Source organism: Lynx rufus, unplaced genomic scaffold (genome assembly GCF_022079265.1).
Source record: "Lynx rufus isolate CCGP_SWC_20201006 ecotype Redwood Valley unplaced genomic scaffold, mLynRuf1.p SCAF_16, whole genome shotgun sequence".
NCBI classification, from domain to species: domain Eukaryota; kingdom Metazoa; phylum Chordata; class Mammalia; order Carnivora; family Felidae; genus Lynx; species Lynx rufus.
Genome location: NW_025814830.1, coordinates 57,145,102 through 57,169,873, shown reverse-complemented (window position 1 = coordinate 57,169,873; position 24,772 = coordinate 57,145,102). Strand labels below are relative to the sequence as shown.

General features: G+C 59.7%; 1 protein-coding gene across 6 annotated transcripts in view; it reads right to left on the bottom strand.

Annotated features, from left to right (window-relative positions):
• The window catches only part of ACSF3 (acyl-CoA synthetase family member 3), a 45,329-nt gene that overhangs the window by 2,839 nt on the left and 17,718 nt on the right, over positions 1-24,772 (bottom strand). For all 6 annotated transcript variants that reach the window (XM_047078936.1, XM_047078938.1, XM_047078940.1 and 3 more), the window contains 4 exons: positions 21,828-21,940; positions 11,921-12,047; positions 2,084-2,218; positions 1,424-1,535 (listed from right to left, as the gene is read on the bottom strand). In XM_047078936.1, coding sequence (XP_046934892.1) covers positions 1,424-1,535; positions 2,084-2,218; positions 11,921-12,047; positions 21,828-21,940 — 487 coding nt within the window. The remainder of the gene's footprint in view (positions 1-1,423; positions 1,536-2,083; positions 2,219-11,920; positions 12,048-21,827; positions 21,941-24,772) is intronic.

The following is a 24,772-nucleotide window of genomic DNA, read 5'->3' as shown; positions in this document are numbered from 1 at the left end:
GAGAGAGAGAGAGACAGAGACAGAGAGAGAGAGAGAGAGAGAGAGAGAGAGAGAGAAACCTTCACTAAGAGCCTCATCCGGCAGAGCTGGAACCGAGGTCCGGAGTCAGACCTGCCCATTCGGAAGGAAGATCCCTCTTCTCCCTCCACGGGGTGGGTGGCCTCCGTGCCACCGCCCAGTGACTGCCCTGCTTGAGGACACAGAGGCCCGGACACCGGCCTCACTGTGCTACAGTCCTAGAGACGGCAGGTCAGCCGCCTGCCCTGGCCTCCCAGGGGGCCCCCCGGAGCAGAGAGAGCACGACCAGGCGTGTGCATCCCCCAGAGCACGGAGAGCCTGTCCCGCGTCCTCCCCGGCCCCGAGCCAGGCGTGTGCACACACACCTGCGGGGTGGACATGAGCCCTGGGGTGCGGGGCTCCCCACACGGGGGCGGCCAAGACTGCGCCCTGACAGTCTCCGCAGAGAGCTCAGCTCAGGGTGTGTGCTTTCTTCTCTTTAACAAAGTAATTTGTCTAATCAAAGCAGCTACAGCCACTAGAACCTTCTCCTTTGTTAAACCGACTCTTCCAACTGTGACTTCGAAAATCCAGGGGAAGCTCCTGGCCCAGCTGTGCTGCCCCTCACGAAACAAGGCTCTCCTGCTGTTCGTGAAATCACGTTGGATGAGCTAAAAAGATCTTAGTGCTGAGGAGAGGGAGGCAAGTCGGGAAGAAGGGGTTGCAGGGGAGAGAGTACGGGCAGGAGAAACTCCCCAGAATCTGGGGCCATTACTGGCAGCTTCCTTTCTGAGCTGCCTCCAGACCCTGGCCCCTGCCCGTCGGTTCCCAGCCCGATGGATCACGGGGCACCGCAGACACAGGGAAGGGGGCCTGTGAGGCTGGCAGGCATAGAGGCCCCGGGGTCATGGTATATGGCACAGAGGCTCCCGGGAAAGGGACACATGGTGAGGGACGGGCCTGCGGCTAAGGTCGGGGCGCAGGATGGGAGGGCTCTGGCCCCGACTCCCAAAGAGCACGTGCAAAATCCCTGTGTTCAGCAGACAGAAGGGAGCCCGGGGAGGGGGAAGGGAGAAGAAGGGGGCGCCCTGCCCACAGATTCCTCTGGAAGGCTGGAGAGGCCCCCCAGCATGCACCCTGTCCCACCGCTGGAAGGACGGGGGCTCCCACCTGGCATCCTTGTTTCTCTACCTCTATCCTACCTGCCATTACAGACCTTTCCTGGGGCCCCTTGTGTGTGTGTGTGTGGGGGGGGGGGCGGCCTGGGGAACGTAACATGTCACCTGACCTTTCAGGCTCCCCCTGACCCCTAGATGGACAGCAGCAGGACCGGAGACCCCCTCCACCCCTCCCCCGACCTCGGGACGGCCCACCCCCGCCCCCGTCCCTTCCCCCGACAGCAGGACCGCTGCCTGCCTGCCCCTACCTTGCCCATTCTTTGAGCTCCCTGTGGGACAGTGAGTGTCCCTCCTGAAGGGTCACCACTGCGGTGACCCGCTGGCCCCATGTCATGTCTGGAACTCCAATCACAGCCACATCTGTGGACAGAAGAGCAGGGAGGGACGCCTTGGAAATGCCACGATGGCTAACACGGGCCCGGGACACGCCTGGGATGGGGGCCCTGAAGCAAGAGCCCGGGAAAAGCTCCACTTAGCAGCCACCTGGAAGGGGCGTGGGGTCAGCACGGGGTCACCCTGCTGGGGATGGGGGGGCAGGTCCCCAGGGGCCCTTGGATGGAGCTCAGGGTGGGGGTCAGCTTTCCCATGTCTCTGCCTTCCCTGCACGGCCCCAGGAAACAGTCACTAAGAGGACTGGGCACAACGACAAGTCCAGAGTGGGTCACGTTGGGGAGCCTCTGCCGTCCTCAGGGTCCTCACAACCCGTGACCTGAGCTCAGGAGCTTCCTGGACCCGCAACCGCCGGTGCCTCTGGGCACAGCTCCGGATGCCCACGCCTCTGCTCCAGCCCTCCCTGGGGCCGTGCTCCTAGCACAGGGGCTGTGTGAGGTGGCGCGGGAGGAGGTGGCGCGGGAGGAGGTGGGCGGGCCCCAGCAGACGTGGGGGCGGGGCGTGGGGGCGCCGTGGACCTGTGATGCTGGGGTGCGCCAGCAGGAGCCGCTCCACCTCCAGGGCGCTGATCTTGTAGCCACCACTCTTGATGATGTCTACGGACGTGCGACCCCGGATCCAGTACCTGCCGTCCTTGAACACGGCTGTGTCGCCTGAGGGAAGGGGCTCTGGTCACCAGCAGGCACGCGTGTTTACAGGTGCACACGCGCGGCTGGGTGCCCGTGTCTGGGAGCAGTACCCCCCCACGTGGTGACCCCGTGGGACGGTGGTGGATGCGGGGTCTCAGGACAAGGCGGCAAAGCCCGAGTTCCAACGGCTGTGACCTCAGCCTGAGGTCCCCACGCAGACAGCAGTGTCCCAGAAGGGCCGATGGGGACCACCCGCCCGTAGAGACCAGGGCGCAGAGGCACGGTGGCTGGTGCCCTCACCACCCAGCTCAGTCTCTTGCTGCCCCTTCTCAGGCCCGTGACAACAGAGGCAGCGAGGCCCAGCTGCCTCGGCCACCCCACCGCGGGGTCCTGGTCCCAGCCGGGTCCCGGCGCGGCCGGTCCCGCCGCAGCTGCCTTTCGTCTGTGGGGTCTCCTGGGCTGCGCACAGTCACACGGGGTCTCTGGCAGCAGAAAGTTCTCCTGCTCCCCCACCCCGACTTCGTGGTCCCCCATCCCGCTTCCCCCGGCGGTCCTCTCTTGGGCAGCACTGGGCAGTATGACGCTCGCCAACACCCTAGCGGGAGCAGGCGGGTGGCGTGGGGACAGCGAGTGCCAGCCCAGGACGTGAGGGCCCGGAGGAGGTGGGCGTGTGTCTGTGTGCCGACGTGTGTGAATACGTGTGGGCACGTGCACGTGGGGACGCCCCCCCCCCCCAGCCCTCTGAGGACAGCGCTGGCACGCCCTGCCGACGACCGCACACCCCGCGCTCCGTGCCGGGTTCCTGGCTGGAATAAGTCATAAGTGTTTCATTAGGAGTCACGCCGCCCGTGCGGGAAGGCACCATCCATCATTCCGCACCCCGCCCGGAGCTGCCGCAGCGCAGGGCGTGATCCGGTCTCCTAAACCAGACGGAAGCCTGTGGGCAGCCGGGCGGCCGGCTGGCTCACGATGGCGCGGGAAGGCCAGGCTTCGAGAGCACAGGGCCACGGGTGTGACGGGCTCTCCCCCGCCGACAGGAAGCAGAAGAAGCCAAAGGCTTGGCAAGTGCAACTGGAAAGGGCGTCGTGGCCCCAGGACAGCTGACTGGGGGGCTGGCTGGCCAGCAGGGAAGGGGCCCAAGTGTGGAGGCGCACGGGGGTGGGTGCAGTCGGTCTTGGGTCCTGCAAGGCCCACCGTGCCCCCCGTTCCTGGGCTGCAGCCCCAGTCCTGGCTGTACCCCTTCCCCACTGGATGGCTGTGTGGTCTCCTGAGAGCTTTCTGACCGCCGGCCACCTGCTCCTTAAACACCCCAAACGGCCCTAGTCCAAGCAGTTACTGCTTCCTGCTGCTGGAGGGGACACCACGCTGGCACTCGGGTCCTCCGGCAGTTTTCGTGGGCCAGCCCCCACCATCTCTACTTGCCCAGAGACCCGGCGGCTCGAGCGACCCTGCCCTGGGCTCAGGCTCCGGTCCCTGGTCCTGCTGAAGACGCCCCATGTGCCCACACCGGGGCGGGTGAGGCTGTGCGCCAGGCCACCCGCCCTGCCATACTGCAGGGAAAGGAGGCCCAGGGCTCTGGCTCGCTGCCCTGGACAGGGGAGGGGCCGGGTGGGGGACCACCGTCTCGGGGGTGAAGGGGACCAGGATGGGATCGCCCTGCTCTCCCAAGGACCCCTCCCCACTGTGCCTGGAGACCCTGAGGCCCCAGGAACCTGGGTTCTGAGTGCGGGACCTCGGGCGGAAGGGTGGGGGCTCCGGCTAACCCGGTGACATACTCGGAAGTGGGAGGCCTGGCCCGCAAGGCTGCTGGACGTCCCAGAGAGCAAGGGCCTTCACCACCCCCTTCAGGCGTTCTGCTCCATTTCCTTGGGCACTGGCTGAAACAGAGGCTAAGTCCAGCAGAGATGGTGGCTGGCAGGAGGCCACTGTCTCCAAACCCCGACCCCGCAGACCCCACAGGCCCCGCGGCCACCTTGGTCCCTGCGTCCCCCCCCCTGCCCCCCCAGATCTCGCAGTCAGCGACGCAGCCCTGCCGGAAGCCGCCGATCCCACAGCCCCCGCCCACCGCGCACCGGCCTGCCATTCACGGCGGTGAGAAACACTAGCGCCTCCCAGACCCAGGTGGTACCGGGACAGCACCCACCCGCCCCACGCGTTCACGCACCCGGCCTCCTCGACGGCACGGCCACTCCTTCCAGCGCCGACCCCACTGCGCCGTGGACACCACCTGGCCAGTGTCCAGCCCTGCCCCCGGGGAGATGGGGGTGAGCCTGGTCGGCGGAGACACGGGTTCTGTTTTTGGGCGGTGACAGCCGACACGGGACGGCTCAGGCCTGCCGCACACCATGGGGCCGCACCTCCTTGCAGGGACACCCTCGCGTGCTCCCCAAGTGTCCGTGTCAGGCGGGGTTGGGTGTGGAGCCTGGAGGCCTGCCCGGAGGACGCGGATTTCCCGGGAACCATGCCGGGTACACTTGTAGGACCTATTTCGGCGCCACGCCCTAAACCACAGGGATGGGGGCGGAGGGAGGGGGACCCCCGCATCTACTCTCGCGATGAGGGCAGTGAGCACACGTGTGTGTAGGGCTGGTGGGCCTTGGTGTTGTGCGGGGGACGAGGACGCTGGGGAATGGTGTGAAGGTGACCGGCCTGCATGCCATCTGCACTTGCTGTGAGTCTGTGCCTATTTCAAATAAAAAGTTTTAAGAAATTGCTGTTTGGCCTACCGAGAAGTTTCCGGCCTCCCCTGGCGGGCGCACGGCCAAGTCACTGCAGCGTCTGAACCACCCCGCAAGGAAGCAAGAAGTCCTTAAAGAAAGAATCTGTGAACTAAACTCAGGACTGAGACCCAGCACAGGAAATTGCTCGGCAGGGTGCTAATCAACGTGCCTGGTGAGGTCCCCTCAGGTGTCAGCGCTCCACCCTTGCTGGCAAACACCTGCCTCACTCTCCGGGGGCGGAGGGGTGCATGGGGGTGCAGGGCGGCAGGAGAACCCGGCCCTCCACTCTGTACCTGTGCGTGTCGGCCCCACCAGGCCCCGCGACCCTGCGTCGCCCCCAGCCAGTGCTAGGAGGCAGCTCGTGGTGGGTTGACTCCCTCAGCCACAGGCCTCTGCCCCCCAGGCCTCCCCACCCCGGGAGGTGCCCGTATGCGTGCAGACCAGCCAGGGCCACCACCGTACCCAGCAGGCCGTGGCTGCACACGGGGTTTCCACCCGCTGATGCTGAAGGCCGAACGGGAGACAGGACAGTGCAGGCTCAATATCCTTCCCGAGGCACCTGGCTTCTGTGTCGGGGAAGGAGGCAGCCCCTCGCCCGCCAGCGAGAGGCCAGGCAGCAGGGCCGAGAGCCTCACCCTTCCATTAGAGCCGGCTGACGGGCAGTCAGCCCAGTCCCGTGCCTGCCTCGGGGGGGGGCCTCGGGGGGGTCCAGTTCCGCATCCAGAGTGTGCACACGAACACCGGGTCCTGGGGCACGGTCAGGACTGAGTGCTGACTTTCACTCCCTCTGGTCACCCACCCACGACTGCTGCTGCTTCAGGGGAACCCTTGCGCCCGCTGGCCGCCTCGGGATGCCTTGCCAGCCGCAGGGGGTGGCCTCCTGGGGCCCACAGAAGAAATCCCAAGTCCCTTGATGCCTTTCACAAAGACGAAGGGACACTTCTAGGATGGAATTTTCCAGCTCTGCCCACTCGGTCCCCGGGACCTGCCTCTGCGCCCGCTAGGCCGCTGCCTTCTCACAGCGGCCCGACACCCCGGTCCGAAGGGGCCTCCTTGTGAGTTCCCTCTGGCACAGGGCCCATCCTCGGGGCTTGTGATTCCCTGCTTCCCTGTGAACAGTCGCTGGAAGGCATCTGGGACCCTCCTGCGTGTCCCCGGGGACTCCCTGGGCCCTTCCTGCCCCACCGTAAGGGTCTAGGGCACAAAAGCCACGGGTCTAAGTAAGTCCCAGCAGAGCAACAGAGGCTGGGCCCACGGGGAGACCACGCCTGCCACCCAGAAGGGGCCTCACACACACAAGACCCCAACCGAGTTGGTAACTTTCACTTTTTATAACAACGTATTTATCAAAGGGCGCGGATTCTGGAATCCACGTCCCCTGCCAGTGACCATCCTAGCTCTCAGCTCCGGAGCCCACTCTGCGGGGGTTTTATTCTGACAGATGCGGTATCACCACCCGTAAACCTTAGTGCGGGTTTGCGGGTTTGAGCAGGACGTGTGCACTGCTCTCAAAGCCACGGCCACTTCCTGTCTCTGCCTCAGTCATTGGAAGCAAACCTCCCGACACCCGGAGGCTGCTTTTCCGGATGCGTGGGCGTGCACGGGCGGCAGACCTGGCACCCTGGGCCGCTGGCGGGCACACCGTCCTCGGCCGTGCAGGATCCGGGGCAGGCAAGTGAGGGACCCGGGGGCGGGACCAGCTGGCTCTTCCAGCAGCCACGGGGACTCAGGCTTTGGCTCCTAGTCCCTGGGGAGATGGGGGTTGCTCCCCCCACCGCTCCTGCGTCCGTCTGCGGGCACGGAGGCCTAGGCCGGGCAGCGGGGGGCACACGCGCCAGCCCCTCTCCTCGGCTCTGCTACCCAGACAGCTGGGCGCCTGAAAGACAGAGGAGCCGCTGTCACCCGCCTGCACGAGGGGGACCCCGAGGCCCGGCTCCTCCCTCATGCGGCGGCCTCCCTCCCGCCGCCCGGGGACTCACTCCTGTGACGAAGAGGCCTAGGAAGACGCCGGAAGGAAATGGCACAACTCCCAGGAGAACAAGCCCCCTAAAGCCCGCCGGTGTGACACACACTGCTAGGCCCTCTCCCTCTTGAGAAAACCAAGAGAAAACCAAGAGTGACCACGTTTCCGGGGCCCGAAGCCTTCAGTAGGGACGGTAGGAAACGCTGGAGGCTGCCAGCTGGGACCCAGGGGTCGGGAACAGCTGACCTGCGGGGTGTGGACAGGCGCCCCGGGAAGCTGGTCGGCACCGGAGGCTCGGCGGACGCGCCGGGGGAAGGAGGCCTGTGAACACGGGGCTCGGCCTCCCGCCTGCCCTTCCTGCTCTCAGCCCCTGCGCGCCGGCCGGGCTCCAGGGGGAGAAAATCAGCCGACCGACTCCCAGAATCGCAGGCCGTGGGGATCCGAGCACTGGCATCAGGACAGAGTCAAAGTCGGAGCGGCCTCGGTGCTCGGATTGTCCGACTTGAGGTGTCTGGGACGGAGACGATTCTCCAGGACCTCAAAGAGGGGAAAGGCCGTGCAGCGTGAGGAAGGGCGCGGCTGCGGCAAACGCGGAGGCTCCGACCCCAAACTCTACCGGCCCGACAGAATGAGCACGTCAGACACACGTGCCCCCCGAGTGTGCACCCGCGTGCCCGTCGTCAGGGGGCTCCTGGGCTCCGGAGCGGAAGGGAAGGAGGCGGCTGCGGGTGCAGGAGGGGCCCGGTGGGGGCGGCCGGCACCGGGGTCTCCCCCAGGAGGCGGGGTGGCGCTAGACGCCTTGCTCAGGGAGGCAAGGACGGAAGGACCACGGTTACCATGAGCCTCGGGTCCGAGTGCCCCACGCACTGAGGGCGGGGCCTCCGGGGCGGGCTCCCAGACTGCCGGGGCCACAGGGGTCCTCAAGCCGCGTGTACAACTTTGACATAAACCTCAAACTCACAGTCATCCGCCGCCCAGGGTGTGGGGCCGAAGGAGCAGCGCGGTGGCCCGCAGGTGGCGGGAGCTCGACATCCAACGGGGGCGCCCTCCACATCACTGCCCACAGAAGCCTGTCCCGGGGGGTCTGAGACTTAGCTTTATGAAAGCAGAGCCTGACAAGTGACACAAGATGACACAGGACAGCACCCCCGGGAGCCCTGGGAAACAAAGGATTTTTAAGCAAGACAAGAATGAAAGACACGACACACTCAGGAAGGAGCCGCCAGCGCGGGGGCCGGACCAGTAGCAGTCTGTGCCCCGTCGCCTGGCACAGCCTTCACTGTGACCCCGCCTCCCAGGTCGGGGACAGCCTTCCCTTCCGCGCACCCACACCCACGAACACGCGTGGCCGACGCCCAGCACGGCATCACTGGGTGTAGGTCCTGACTAGGACTTACTGGCCAGAACGGAAGATCCCTGGTTGGAGAAGCAAACCAGAACTCAGGACAGCCGCGAGGCGGGAGGTGAGCAGGGCAGACTCGGGGCCCGAGCGCCCTTCCGGGTCCTTCTTCACCAGGGAAGCGGGGAGCGTAAGCACGCGTGTACCCGCCGTGTCCGTGAGAGCACCAGCTCGCTGTGGGAGCGCCGGGGCCAGAGACCCAGGCAAAGAGGGAGCCCCTCACACGGGTGACGGGGGCCGGCGGTGTGCTCAGCGCACGGGAACCCAGCACGCGCAGGGCACGCGTCACCAGTTCATGTTATCATCGGTCTCCAAAACACGGTTTCTAAAGGCCTCTCAACACCCACTGTCGGGCGCGCCTAACGACCGGCAGCCTCCATCACTGCCCTCCCGCCTTACCAATAACGCCCCAGCGGACATCTGCACACCCGTCTCTGCCCACTCTCCTCACTTCCTTTGACAGATTCGCAGAAACACTCCTGACACGATCCCACCCGCAGGAGGGGAAGTACCAGCCTCATGGCAGCGAGTGCCAAGCGTTCAGAAGCTTTACCAATTTGGCGAAGGAGTAAATCTCGGTCTCTGTACTTTCCTCTTTCGTCACCAGGAAGTGAGACCGTATTTTATGTATTTTTACGGCCAACCGCCCTTCTCTACTGTGATCTGTCCGTCGCCTTTGCTGGCTCCCCCGGCCCCAGGGCTGCCTGGGCTCAGGGAGCGATCCTCTGGGGGGCGCGGCTCTGGAGAGGACCCCTGTGTACCCCAATGCCCGCCAGGGCCCCTCTGTCGCCCTGCTGCTGAGTCGCCGTATTGTCGGTCCCCAGTAATAACGTCGCGTGCTCGCTGCGGAAGAAGGCAAGAACCCGCTGGTATTCTGGTGGATTTGCTCAGGGCACTTGCTTCCCACGCCCTAACAACCTTCAGCCAACGCGTCAATGTGTCCTTAGCACGCACGGTTCGTGAGGTCCCTTCTTAACGCTAAACAGCGTATGATGAAGTATTTTTTAAAGTCAGGCCGTTTTTGTTTCCTCATGTTCAGTTATCAGTGTCTTTAACACAAAACTGCTCAGGGGGAAGCATCAAAGGCAGCAGAAAGCGTAAGGCCTGCCTAGCTCTGTCCCCGTGTCCATTCTATGTCCCCAGCTCGATGTCCCCAACTCCGTGTCCTCAGCTCCACCCAGTGTCCTCACCTCCGTCCCGTGCCCTCAGCTGTGTCCTCTGTCCTCTGCTCCAACAGTAAGTTAACATAAAGGCCCGAGGGCACCTGGCTCCTGGGGTATCACCTGCCCCCTGCCCGGGCCAGCGCTCGTGCCCACGTGCGATGGTTTCTGAGCCCACGTGGTGGCGCTCCGGCGGGACGAGAGCCAGGAGGGGTCACTGTGACTGCCAGAGAGTTTCTCAGGAGACCCTGGATCTCCTCCCCGAGGGGCAGCCACGACCCCGGGGTGGGGGGGGGGGCTTGTAGGGAGCTCCCCGCACACCTGGGGAAGGCGGCAGGACCCGGGCAGGGATGGCCGGCGACCTCTCTCCTCTCCTCCACGTCGGACTCGGCCCTTCCCCGTGCAGCCCCCAGCAGCGGCTCCCCAGCAACCCTCCAGAACCCCACGGCAGGAGGGGCCAGCCTGGGAAAGGGTTAAGTTTCATTTATCCTGATTTCTATTTAATATCATGCTCTCCCCGCAGGAGCCGGCAGCTGTGAGCTGATTGCGCCCGCTCGTTATGCAGCCTGTATCGCTAATGGCCTGTGACAAAGGCACACGGCTTCCAGGCCTCACCCCCGAGAGCCAATTAAACACACACACTCCCTTCCTGTTTGCAGCACATTACAATGAAATTAAACTGAATTTCAAAATCATTTTCTCCTAAAGACATCGCTTTACAATAATTAATGCAGGCTATCCCTTTTCAACGCAAATATTCATCAGCGGCAGTGACTGGATGCTTTCACGCTGACTGCCCACACTGTGCACGCGGCCACCGGTGCCCAGGGAGCTGCCACCGGCAAAGTCCACGGGGCTCGGGCTCCCGGGTTTTTAGAGAAAAAAGCATCTGCGGCTTTTCACCTGAACTTAAAAATAAAAGAAGACGGCCATAAAGCAAGTCAGGGACCATCCAGAGGGCTACAGACAACAATTAGCTCAAAATAAGCGTTTCTTAAACAATGCATTTGAAAGACAATGACACGGAGAGGTTTGCTGCTATGAGACTGGCTTGTGTGAACGCGGTGTCCACAAAGGGACACCGCGCGGGTGCGAGCTAACGTGCTGACCACGTCCTGTCGTGGCGACAGGAGGTTCCGAAACAGGTGACCAGGGTTCCTGGGTCCTGACCCCTGAGCCCTCTGCTGACCTGCCAGGGTTCTCAGGGCCCGGCCTTGCTCCGAAGGCTGACAGACGTCCCCTCTACAAACCCTTCACGACCATCTGCACACCTGCTTTCTCTGCCCGGCACAGAGGGAAAGGGGAGCCTGGACGCCTCCACCCGCGGCCGCTGGGATGTCACTTTTGCAGGCAAGTGACAGAACCACGGGAGCTGCAGGACCAGCAAGTCTGGACCCACGTGCCGCCTGGCCAGTGGGACAGGAAGGGGACACCTCCACGCACCCCCCCCCGAAAGATCCTTCATCTGTCCCTTCAAACCAAACCCCCATCTGACAGGCCCACACGGCACCCTGAGACCGTCAGGGTCTACGTGGGTCCCCGCTCTGCCGCTCGGTGACCCCAGGCCCACGACAGCAGCAGATCAGAGTGGACACGTGATCCTGCCGTCCACAGATCCACGCCGACACGAGCCCGGTGAGGTGCCCGCGCGAATGCCAGCCACAGGCACACACTGCGGGGCCACGAGGCTCAGGGCCACAGCCACTGTTCTCCTAAGAGGCGCACGGTGACCCCACGGCACCCCGCTCCAGCTGCCTGCCGTCTCTCCTCGGCTCTGCCCCCCACAGGAGAGCACGGAACGAGGCAGATTTCGGCTTACGGGGCCGCGTATGGTGATACGTGAAGACAGGCCTTTCTTTTTGGAAAACAGTGTCTTGAGATTCTTGTGAAATGATGCATTCTCAGCACAGAAGTTTTACAAACACAGACAAACAAGAAGGAAAGGAGAAACCACCCAGAAGTAGTCCATGCACACGTTCTAAGTGAGCACACACAGAAGTGAGTTGCCGTAGTTGCAAACCTAGCGTTCACAAGGTCTGCTGGGACCAAGGAGGGGAGGCGGGGGGGAGGACAGAAAGGGCGAGGACAGCGGAGGGGCCGGGGCACGGAGCCTGGGCAGGCTCTAGGTCCCGCTGGGGGTGGGGGCCCCCACATCAAGGCAGCACCACAAACCACCCAGGCACGGTGTGGAGAACAACGTAAAATGACCCAGACGGAAAAGGAAGCACATAGTATCAGAAGGACCTAGGATCCTGCGTGGGGGGAGGGGGGACGAGAAGATTTACAAAGCAGGGGGGCTTGGGGAAGGTGGGAGGGAGGGGTGAGGAGGGTGTCTGACACTCAGGGGGCTCCTGACCCACGGCACGTGGCAGGACCACCAGGCCTCACTGCTGCCCTCATTTCAGAGGTCGGTGGGCTCTGGGGGCAGGGTGGGGACACAGCCTTGAAGATGGGGTGTCCCCTTCCCTCCGGCCCCCCTCCTACCTGTCTTGAACCAGCCGTCACAGGTGAAGGCATTTCTGGTTTCTTCTGGTTTGTCCCAGTATTCACGGAACACGGACGGCCCCCTGACCAAGAGCTCTCCTTCCTTCTCTGTGAACCCTGGGGTCACCTACAGCACGGGAGAGAAACACGTACCTCAGAGCACACACCTCGCAGTGTGGGGCTCCCCCTGCCTCCCTCGTGACCCCTGGAGACACGCGCCCTTCCAAAATTAGACATTTTGTTAGAAATGATTGAAAAATGCATCTTTCTTGTTTTGTGGTTTTTAAATGTCTACTTGAGAGAGCGGGAGAGGAAAAAAGCAGGTGAATGCATGTGTACAAGCGGGAGAGGGGCAGAGAGGGAGAGAGAATCCCGAGCAGACTCTTCACTTTCAGCACAGAGCCTGACACGGGGCTCAATCCCATGAACTGTGAGATCACGACCTGGGCCAAGATCATGACCTGAGCTGAGAACAAGCATCAGGCGCTTAAGCAGCTGAGCCCCCGGGTGCCCTGAGAAATGCACCGCTCAGTCCCAGAGCCCAGGCAGAAGGCGCTGTGCGGGGAGCTGTGAGGCACCGCGTTCGTCCTACAAAGCCCCGTCCTCTAGTGGAGGACGTGAGTCACTGACCCAGGTCTCAGTCGGAGCCTGGCTGGATTTGAGCCGCCCGTCCACTTGTAAAAGCTGTGATCCCGGCACCTGCTGAAACTCCCATCTTCAGGGTGCTTCCTGGGGAAAGCACTCACACAGGACGTGTGTGTGAGGAGGCGTGCGTGGCCGGCTCGCGCTCCGGGGCGGCAGCAGGAGCCGGGTCCTGGCAGCTCCCGCGGGGCCTCCGCTCGGTTAGAAGGAGGCTGAGCGGAGAGCCAACCGGGAAAGGCTGGCTTGCGAGCAGGCCCCAGGTGTCCAGGAGAGGGCGAGCCCGGATCACGCGGCCCTGGGAAGCAGGGGGCTCCCTCGGTTGTGACCGCAGTGCAGGGCAGGAGGGAGACTGGGTTTTGTAGGAAGCTGAGAGGCTCTCCGTGAAGCCAGAAGACCGTGCAGAGGACGAGCACGTCAAGAGGCCCCGTGGGAAGCTGTCAGTGCACCCAGCAAAGGTGACTGAACCGAGGCCAGTGCTGTGCTCTGACTTAACAACTCCCACCTGGAATGAACTTATTCTGGGGAAGAACCATCCCTCTTTAAAAAAAAAAAATCAGAGACCCCTTTAAAAGAGGCTGTAAAACTGTCTGACTCGTTTGTCCGAGGCCTGGACAGAATGTGGAATTCCAAGAACGACACAGCAGCTGTCTACTGACTCCTTGAGCCCACTTCCTACAGACACAGCAACCCCACCCCAAGGGGACAGGGCTCCACGTGCAGGGCCCAGCCGAGCACCTGCCATCTAGCCTGCTTGCAGGAGGCAGCGTTTGTCTTTCAGCTGAACCAGAGACTTTATTTGAATTTCACCCATTTTTCCACCGCTGCCCTCTATCTGATTCCACTGCCAAGGTCAGACTGGCCACAGGGCAGCGAGGCAAAGGCCCCGAAAATAAAGAGGCAGGCACACAACCCCAGAGAAGGCTGGCGCTGGATGACTGAAGCTAACTGGGTAACAGTAAAACGGTAAAAAAGTCAGCATTCTCCACTGGAAATAAACAAGGCCCAGAGTCTCATAACATAATACTCTCGCGTCCTGGGCGCAAGATTACTCAGCACGTGAAGAGCCAGCAAAATGTCAACTCTTATGGAAAAAGGCCATCTGTGCAGGACAAGGCCGGGCGGCACAGATGTTATGCGCCCCTAACGAAGACTTTAAGACAGACATCATAAACGTGCTCCAAACGGAAGGGCAAACGCTCTAGAAGCACATGGAAAAACCGAAAGCCCCGGGAGAGAAACGTTATAAAGCAAAACCAAAAGGAAATTTTAGAATTGGAGAGCACAGCAACAGCAGTAAAAAAAATTCACTGGATGGGCTCAGTAACAGCACGGAGGTCACAACGCAAAGTCTGAGAACTTGAAGACCGGTCAGTAGAACTGGCCCAGCCCATCTGTGCAACAGGAAAAACCAGCCCGACCCCACTCCCTGCTGTGAGGGCCCACATTCCTGCTACCGGATTCCCAGGAGAGCAGCGAGGAGCCAGAGGGGTCGTGGGTAAAATCTGCCTGAAAAGTCTCAAGTCTGGTGAAACCCGCAGATTCAAGCAGCCCAGCGGACCCCCAAAAGGACAAACCCAAAGAAACGCCAGTTCAGACACATCACGATCCAAGCACTGCAGACCAAGGATAAAGGAAAAGCCTGGCAGCGGCCAGAGCGGATTCGCGCGTCAGACGACCACCACCTTCTCACCAGAGGCCGCGGAGGCTGAGAAGCGGGACAGCACCTTCCAAGCATCGGCCCGGAACCCCAGGCCCAGTGAGAGTAACGTTACAGATGGAAGAAGAGACAAAGACACTCTTAGATAAAAAACGAGACAGCCTGTGGCCAGCAGATCCGAATTAAAAGAATTGCCAGAGATCGTTCCTCAGACGGGAGGGAAATGATGCCAGAAGAAAACAGGAAGCTCAGAAATGAAATGAAAGCATCAGAACTGGTAAGTACCTGGGTGAATAAAACTGACTATTCTGTTCCTCAGGAGGTTTTTCCGTTTTGAGTGCTGAAAGCAAACATCATAATCTGGCCTAATGGAGTTCATTACCTCTGTAGATGTTACACACGACAATGGTGTTTGCTGAAGACAGAGAAGGCAAAGGGACCCGTATGTGGTGACAAAGATTCTTTACTTGACCAGACTTTAGTCAGGCTCCCAAAATTTATCACAGGCCCACCTGTGCCCTACCTGTAAAATCTAGTTTTGTTTTTTTTTTAATTTTTAAAAAAATCTTGGTTTATTTTTGAGAGAGAGAGAGAGAGAGAGAGAGCGTGAGCAGGGGAGGGACACAGAATATGAAGCGGGTTCCAGGCTCTGAGCTGTCAGCACAGAGCATGATGTGGGGCTTGAACTCACGGACCTCGAGATCATGACGTGAGCCGAAGTTGGACGCTCAACTGACTGAGCCACCCAGGTGCCCCTGTAAGATCCAGTTTTAACAAAACCCTGCTGTTTGAGTTTAGCAAGAATCCCCCGCTCTGGTACCTGGTCAGCCTCACATCTGGTATCACCCTCAGGTGACACGTGATCACCCGGCCTGCCCTCAGCAAAGATCCCATCAATCCCGCCTGCTGCTCGCAAGAACATGTCCACAGACCACACTGCACCCAGAGCTGAGCCCAACCTCTCCTCCGCACTGAAAAGCCCCACCGCAGGGGGCCCTACACTTATCCCTGTGTCCTGGATGAAGTCTGCCATGCCATTTGTAACAAGCGTCACTGAGCATTTTTCTCTTTGACCGTGGTAGGAATTCTACATTCTTCTGGGAGTGTTAAGTGTGGAGTCTAAGTAGATTCCAAAAAGGGAAGTATATATATTATAGGCCCTAGAATAACTACTAAAAAGCTGTACAAAGGCAGATAGTCAAAAACTCAACAGGTAAATTACAACGGGCTGCTAAAACATGGGTCCAAAGAGCGCAGTGAAAGGGAAGCTGAGCAAGGAGAAACTGGGCCAACAGACAGCAAGCAAACGGCAAATGGTGGTGGGTGGTGGTGGCTGGAGTTCACTCGTTTCCATAATCAAATTCAACGTCAATGCTCTCAGCACACCAATTAGAAGACTGTCAGGGGGACGGGAGAAGCCATACACGATCCAACCACACACCACCTCTACGACACTCACTTCAAGGACAGTGACAAGGCAGGTAAGAAGCAAGGGGATGGGACCATACATCCACATAAACACCAATCACAACAGACTGAGCAGCTGTATTAACATGAGACAAAATGAACTTGGAAGAGAGAACGTCACATACAAGCGGTATCACAAGATGACACAATGGCCAAGACACCAAGACGTATCGATTATCAACGTGCATTCACCAAGTGACAGACTTTCCAAATACATCAGCAAACACCAGAAAGCAGAAACAGACTATTACGGAGGAGAGTTCACACCCCTCCTTAGCGACAGAACCGGCCAGACACCCAGCACAGACGTGAGGAGCTGAGCACACCGACCACGGGGGCTGGACCCGCATGCGCCGTGGCCGGAAGCAGCAGCATGCGTGTCACCACCAGGCCACGTTCTGGGGCACACGATACACCTTCACAAAGTTAAAAGAACTAGAATCGTATCCAGTATGCTTTCTGACTGTAAGGGAATTACACTAAAAATGAGGAACAGAAAGATAACGGCCTGCAAACACTTGGAAAATAAACAACATACTTCTAAATGATCCGTGAGTCATAAAAGTCTTAAGAGAAACTAGAAAATCAGAAAATATTTTGAACTGAACGAAATGAAAACACATAAAAATTGGGGGGACAGGTCAAGCTTCAGCAGTGCTTGCTGGGAGATTTGCATGAGCAAACTCATGAATCAGGAAGGAGAAAAGGTCCCAAACTGACAACCTAACGTTTCACCTTAAGAAACTGTAAAAAGTGTAAAACGCAGGCTAGAAGAAACGATGAGGATAAGAACGAGAAACCAACTAAAATGAAAAGAGAAAAGCAACAGAGAAAACTCAATGAATCCAAAAACAAGTTCTTTCAGAAAAGACCAATAAAACGGATGAACTTGTAGCAAGAATAACAAAGAACAAAGAAGGAGAAGGCACAAATTATCCACAAGAGTGACAAGAAGAACACTTCAGGTTATGCAGACATGCAAAGGTTCGTAAGGGGTTGCCACGAAAAACGCTATGCATAGAATTCAACAACTTAAATGGACCGATTTCTCAAAAAACATAATCTGCCAAAACTCACCCAAGATGCATTAGATGACCCGAACAGTCCTATCTATAACTGTTAAAGAAACGGAATTAATGGTGAACCTCTTCCAAAAAAGAAGCCTCCGGGCCCAGATGGTTTCACTGGTAAATTCTATCTAAATAAATATATAATACCAATTACATGGAGTCTCTCCTAGAAAACAGAAGAGGAGGGAATAACTCCCAACTCACTTTATGACACTAGTATTACCCTGACACCCAAACATGACAAAAAAAAGCACAATGAAGGGAAACTACAGATGCAAAACCCCTCAGCAAAATGCTCACAGATCCAATCCAGCACCATATAAAATAAATGATATACCATATGCAAGGGGGTTGGTCCTGGGAGTTCAAGGCTGGTTTGATATTAGAAAATCAACCAATGTCGGACACCTGGTGGCTGAGTCGGTTAAGCATCTGACTTCAGCTCAGGTCATGATATCACAGTTCGTGGGTCCCGCGTCCGGCTCTGTGTTGACAGCTCGGAGCCTGGAGCCGGCTTCAGATTCTGTGTCTCCCCGTCTCTCTGCCCCTCCCCTGCTCATGCTCTGATTCTCTCTCTCTCAAAATTAAATAAACATTAAAAAAAATAGGAAAAAAATAAATGTAATGGGACATGTAAAGGATCAGTGAGCTAGAACACACACACACCAAGAAGACCTAAATGAATGCAGAGGCATACCATGTTCATGGATCAGAAGACTTGTCATAGTGAGGATGTTAATGTTCACCAAACTGATCTACAGATTTAGTGCAATCTTGATCAAGATCCCCAAAGGATTTTTTAATACATACAAACAACCTAGTTGTAAAACTGGAATGGCAAGCAAAATAATACCAAAAACTAAAACAGCTCTGAACAAGAATAAAATTGGTGGCATAAGGCTATAGTTCTGAGACCCACCATAAAGCGACAGTAGTCAAGACTGGTGTTGGCAGAGAAACAGATACACAGTTCAATGGAGAAGAGCGTACAACCTCTGTATAGACCAGCTCAGATATGTAGCACCCCTCATGGGTTCAATACCATAAAGACACACACATCTACCAGTCCTAATTTTCCTACAGATTTGCCAGGGAGTCTCTGGACTACGGAAAGGAAGTACCAAGTAACTAAAATAGGCCATCATTTTCTTTATGCCAAAAAAAACACAAATTTTTTTTTTTTTTTTTTGCTTCAGGGAAAGAGGGAAAACGAACCACCAACTGAAGCTCTAAATACACATGCACCCATTACACAGTGGTTTATGTGATACCGACTCATCAGACAGACTTTGGGACAAAGGAGTCAACTTAATTTTGGTCACTGACATTTATAAGTTTTAGAGACAAGGGTATGAAGGCTTATCAAGGGTGAAGATACGGGGCCGCCTGGGTGGCTCAGCTGGCTAAGCGTCCGACTTCAGCTCAGGTCATGATCTCACGGTCCGCGAGCAGACCCCACGCTTAACACAGAGCCCGATATGGGGCTCCATGCCATGACCCTGGGACCGTGACCTGAGCCGAAATCAAGAGTCAGGTCCTCAGGGCGCCTGAGTGGCTCTGTCGGTTAAGCATTTGACTTTGGCTCAGGTCATGATCTCACAGCTTGTGGGTTCGAGACCCACGTCGGGCTCTGAGCTGACAGCTCAGAGCCTGGAACCTACTTCTGACTCTGTGTCTCCCTCTCTCTGCCCCTCCCCGCCCCCACCTTGCACTCTCTCTCTCTCAAAAACAAATAAACATCAAAAATTAAAAAAAAAAAAAAAGAGTGAAGATAAGCCAGGAGAAGGGGAACACTGATGAGAATATTATCACAGGGAAATAAATGATCTAAAATAATGCATAACAATAAATGTTACCTTAGGCTACATTCCTTCACCTGGATCACTGGGTCACAAGTGGGAGCAGAGCCCTGCAGGGGTTTCTGCTGTGATTCCTTAGACCTACTCAGAGTTAACACCCCACATCTGCTGGGACGAGTTCAGAGGTAGGCAGGCGATGAGCAAGGCCCACACCTGGTGCTCTGGGGGCCCCAGCTGTTCCCAAGGATACGCGGGTGCAGGTTGGATGGGGCACACCCCCAGACTTGGGTGCCCAGCAGTCACACACAATGCTGCTTCACGCTGCAGCCAACAGCCTGGGCTGTTTTCATGGGGACTCTCGTCTTCGTCTTCAGAGGACTCACACGTAGGACTGTCACGTGACCGAGGGCACGGGCACCCACGCAGAGGTACCACTCCGTTTACCACAAGCGGCCATGCTAGAGAACCGCCGGCACTGGGACGAAGCCTTCCCCGTCTGAAAGCAGCCTGAACGTCTTCCCCAGGTACAAGCCCGGACACCCGCCCAAGTTCACAGTGAGGGACCTGCTCTAACCGTCTGTGGAGAAAAGCCTGCTGGAGTAAGAGGCAGGAATGCAGGCAGGTAGGCTACGGGCCAAGGAGGCCGGTGAGGGCGGGTAGGACCCGTGGTAGGGCCCCGTCCCTGAAGGTCCCCAGGAGGTCCCCAGGTCCCTCCTTGGCTGTGGGCTCCCACTGTGTCCCGATGGACGGCTGTGTCACTCGGTGCCGCCCACTGCTCGGGGCCGGAAGGATCTGGGTAGGCACGCAGGGCCGGGCTCAAGGCAGGGAGGAGTGGCTGCTCGCCTTCCGTGGCTTGAGCGCGCCCTTCAAGGGCACGTGGGGCCAGCGCTGGTGCAGGCGGGGGGAGAGAGGCACGGGGCAGCTAAGGGCTGGCAGACACTCATCCGGCCCATCCATCCTGCCCATCAGGCGCCGCTGGCCTTCCTGTGAAGATTGCCGGTTCGGGGTATGGCCACCTCCTTCCTGGCCCTCGACACAGAGTCGGTAAGCCCACTGCATCCACGAGGCAGGGGACACGTGGCAGATGATGGTCTGTCTGGCGGAGGGGAGCGCCTCTGCGGGGACAGCCTGGTCACCCCACCCCCCACTGAAGGCCAGAGCACGAGCAGGCCCTCCGGCTCTCCGCCCCCAGTCCCCGCCCTGCCGCAGGTCGCATTCAGCCGTCGGTGGCACACAGCAGCGACGGATGGCAGGGACAGGCGGGGGCGGGGGAAGGAGCGGGAGGGGAGCCCAGGAGAGGCTGGTGGCCGTCAGGAGGACAGGCGGCAGAGCAGGCTGCTGTCCGGAGCGACAGCCCGCATACGGACGAACAACAAGATAATTAATTTTTAAGGGGAAACGAGGGAAGCAGAGCTCGCTGCCACCGCCCTGCGCCAGCCGGAACACCACACGCGGTGCGTCTGCGTTCTCGGCGAGAGACGATGTTTCGTGTGCAGGCCAGCGTGTCACATACAGCCGGGAAGCCACTTGTCTGCTGCCGGACCTCACTGGTGCTGGCCGGTGCTTGGCTCTCTTGAAAGTGAGCACTTGGAAAACAGATGCCACGCGCGACGTGCTTGTAGGTTTAAAGGCGACGCCGGCTGGGCGGCCGTGGCACGTGGAAGATGCACCATAGCAAACAAAGCTGCCGGGTCCTCCAGGCAGGTGCGGGCTTGACCGCGGCCCGGCAGCCAGGCGAGACAGACACCGAGAAGACGGAGCCACTTCCTGTGCATCCAGAGAAGCGTCCGGGCAGGGCAGCCCGAGGTCCCGCCAGACAAAGCTGCAGGCTTGGGAAGCGCCAGCTCAGAGCTGCGGACGGCGGACACTTGGGTGTCCCCGGGCTTCCGGCCACGTCAGCAAGCAGCCGCAGCCAGGGCGGCCCGCGACGGGGAGACGAGGACGCACGCTGAGGACCGGCAGCGAGAGCCCAGACGGTGTCCCGGCAGATGCGACGAGGCTGGCACTCACAGGCCCGGGCACGTGAGCCGCCCTCTGGAGCCATCAGGGACCTTCTCAGACACGGGCACCACCCGGCTGCCGCAGCCACCGGGCGTCACAGGCGTGCGCCCCTCCCCGCCTTGCTCCGGGCCCGTGAGAGCAAACACGGAATCTTCCCGCCATCTGGGAAGCACGGCTCGGCCCAGCTGTTCCCTGCTCCTGTCTTCCCCAGGGCTCCCCTGTGCGGTACAGAGACCCTGGCGCCCCCTGCTCCCCGGCCACTCACGCCTCATTCCCGGTGCTGGGTTCTGGCCAGAGAAGCAGCAAGGACCGTCAGGCTGCACAGGCCCCGGGAACACCGCGACTGGGAGCCGGGCGACCTGCCGAGGGCTGACCCTCCCCACGGGGGCCCAGGGGCGGGGTCTTCTTGGGTAAACGGAACACCTACTTCTTCACTGTGAACACGTTCATAGCACTACACCTAAACCACCAGCTCCACCCGCCTGCTTGACCGTCTCCTCGACCTCTCACTCCAGACACGGAAACTGAGGCCATGGGGCAAGGTCACAGGGCAAGGCCTGGCACAGGTACGGAGCTGGGAGCCACCTCTCCAGGGACAGAAGCTGACACGTGGGTCCAGTGGAGATCAGTCACATGGACGTCTAGTATGGGCATCGGCTATAGAGAAGGTGATTTCCTTTTACATCAAGGTTCCAGTCCCACCGACCCTCAACTTTTCTGTGGTTTCTACTCACCGACGATCAGATTTGCAGCTACTAGAAACTTCACTGAAATAAGACAGTAAGAAGTATCCCCTTCCTCACCCTGGTCAACCCAGAGTAACAGCAAAGCCACCAGATTCCAGCGGTTGGCGGCAGCCTTCGTTCTCGGGGCCCCGTGAGCTGCCCGTGGTGGCCTCGCAAGGAACCGGCCACACCCAGCCCGGGTTTACTGAGTGGAGACAGGGCCCCGTCAGCACAGCGCTTTGAGCCAGAGGGTGCCTCCAACAACCTGTTTCAACAAGGGCCGTCCAGAGGCTGTCACGACCCAGAGTGGATGGAGCCTGAGGAGGTGGGCAGAGTGTGGAGGTCGGGGCCCAGCTGGCCTTGGCCCTGCTCTGCACACCGTCCGTAGGGCATGGTGCCCGGAAACACCAGTGGGGGCCCTCAGGAAACACCAGCCTGAACCTGTGTCGGGGCCCCAAGGAAGAGACCTTCAACCTCTGGCCTGCTGGGCGGTCCTGGCCGTGGGACACCCGTGTGCCACCAGCTGAGCACAGGGCAGTGGCCCACCTTTGTCTCCTTCTCATTTCCTTCCGCGTGGAGCACGTAGGGATAGCCCTCCTTCTTGGGGTTTTCCGAGACAATGCGTACCTCCACACCTGGCAGCGGGGTCCCCACGGAACCTGCAAAGACAGAGAAGGAGAGGGCTGCACGCCTGGACGTCCTGCACAGAAGACGGTAGACGCCAGAGCAGAGGGGACCCAGTCACCTTAGGGAGGCCCTCGGCACCCGGGCCGAAGGCTGGGGCTGCCACCACCTCCCCCTCCGGCACCTAGCTCTGCTGTAAGGGCACAGGCGCCGGTGGCCTGTCCCCGGGGTCACCAGGAGCACCTGTGTGTAGAAGGCCCAGGAGGGACGAAGCAGGCAGGGAAGCCTGTCACCCGCTTTCTGGTTCATTTATTAGGCACCCATGGTTTGCTCGGTGTGTTCCGGAGCACGGGGGCAGCGGCCTGCCGTGCGCTGAGGGCAACGCGCAAGTCCCCACGGTGAAGGACCGTTGTGGCGGAGGTCCCGAGACCAAACGCTCAGCGTCTGTGAGGACTCACGTCCACTGGAATCAGTGAGGGATTGTCATGGGACAGACACCCGGGAGGCCAACTCTGAAACTCTACATCCGCACAGGATTCTGGGATCCTGGCCTCGTTTTGCCAGAATGCCGCTGTACTATCCTCGCGGCCCGCCCGTCTCTGCATCTGAGGTCCTGGGGGGCGAGGCCAGGGCGGTGTCCCTGATGGGCGGGGCGCATCCGGACCAGGTCCCTTCTGGCCCTTCGCGCTCTTGTTTTGCTTCCAAAGATTTTAAAAATCAAAGTTAAATCTATACAAGATACAATCACTCGTCACAAAGCGCACAACTCAGTGGCATTCTGCACACGCGTGACGTGGGGCAACCGTAACCGCCACGTGGCTCCAGAACTTGCAGTCACCGGGCGGAGACCAGAGGCGTCAGCAGTCACGCGTTCTCCCCCACCCCCACAACCCGTTCATCGGCTGCCTCGGCGGGTCTGCCTGCTCCGGACACTTCTACGAGGACCTGAGACACGGGTCCTCCCCAGTCCTGCTAGCGGTGCACGTGCATGGAGCCCGCGGCCGCGCGGGCAACAGGACTCTCGAGACGCCACACGGGAAGCGAGGGAGTCTCCTCCCCAGTGTGAGACACGGATACCAGACACAAGAAGCAGCCTCTGAACCCAGCCCCTCCAGCCCCCTCCTCCTGGCGCCGGGCTTGGCATCCCCTGGGCGCAGTGGAGACCAGATGCAGTGTTCCACACGCAGTCTAGACGCACCTGCCAGGGGACCTCGAGGTCACCTTTTCTGGATTAAACGGCCCCTTTCCCCTGGACTGTGGCAGTGACAAGTTTAACTCTGCTGCGTAGACTGTCCTTTCCAGGGGCCTCCCGGCCTAGAGAGGTTGACGGGCTGGCGGCTCCCAGAACTCGGCAAACACGGCACTTTCTGGCACCGCCGTATCACAGAGGGCAGGACTCGGGCAGCAGGTAGAAAAGGCGCCCGGGAGGAGCGGTCTCTGTGCCCCGTGCCCTCCACGCCACCACCCGCCGGCACCGTACGGGAGCACAGACCGGACACACGCTTCTTACCAGAAGGGGGTCCGTCCTCCTCTCTGAGAAACGCCAGCGCCCCCCGTCCTCCTCCCCAGCTTTCAATCCACTGGTTTCTCCTTGGAACATTTAAAAAAAAATTTTTTTTTTCAACGTTTATTTATTTTTGGGACAGAGAGAGAAAGAGCATGAACGGGGGAGGGGCAGAGAGAGAGGGAGACACAGAATCGGAAACAGGCTCCAGGCTCTGAGCCATCAGCCCAGAGCCCGACGCGGGGCTCGAACTCACGGACCGCGAGATCGTGACCTGGCTGAAGTCGGACGCTTAACCGACTGCGCCACCCAGGCGCCCCTCCTTGGAACATTTTTTAAAAGGAGAAAGCCGTCCTCCTCGGCTCCCCCTGCCCCTCTCTGCTCTTTTCTCCCTCTGAACGGCGAATGCTGCCAGCCGTTAAGATTTGTAACGGACGTGCCGACGGAATCTTGATTCATTACAGCATCGCAGACACGACAATACAGCTAAAACCTCCAGGCAGGGACGACCCTGGTTTCGGAGGCCTGACGTCCCGCAGGGTGAGGTCCACACAGAGAAGACGCAGTTCGGGGCAGGGGGAGGGGTCAGCAATGGAGCCCGAACCACGTCTGTCCCACCCCAGCTGGCCGGGCAGACCACAGGCAGCCACCAGCCCGCCCCCGCGGGGTCGGCTCCGCCCCCTCCTAGCGTTCCCCCCCCCCCCCCCCCCCGGGCACAGTCATAAAACGCAGTCTTTAAAACGGTCCTCAGCTCTCCCCAGATGACCGCAATTGGCCCGCGGCTCCGTCCGGAGTCTGGGGAGGGCGGCCAGTCCGCGGCCGTCCCGAGAGAAGGGGGACAGGCCGGTAAGGCTGGAGCTGCCGTCAGCGCTTCCCCGAGCCGGCTGTAGAAGCCGCTGGCGCCTCTGATCTCCACCGCCAATTAGAGTGTGATTAGGCCCAGCGGCGCCTGGCCGTGAATTATTCATCTCCCTTCATGGTACCGTGAGGGCCTCGGAGAAGGAACAACCGGAAGACCGACCCAGAGCCTGACTCTCAGCAAACAACCCTCTTCCAAGGCTGGCCTCGCCCCGGGCGCCCAGGCCAGGGTGTGAGAACCTGCAAAAACGGATCCTGGCGGTCCCCGGACCCACGGAGAGCGCCACACTCAGAGGCCACACAGGCAGCAGAGAGGGAGGGCCGGCCCGGGGCGACCCCGAGCTGACAGCAGGTACGGGGGTCCCGAGTGTGACGCGAGCCCAGCCCAGGCATCACGGCGCGCAGACAAGACCAGAAGGTGCCCAGGACGCCCTGTCAACCTGGTTTCTCTAGAAACGACGCCACTTTACTTTTTTCCAAAGCAAACAGGATCGAACCCACCTGC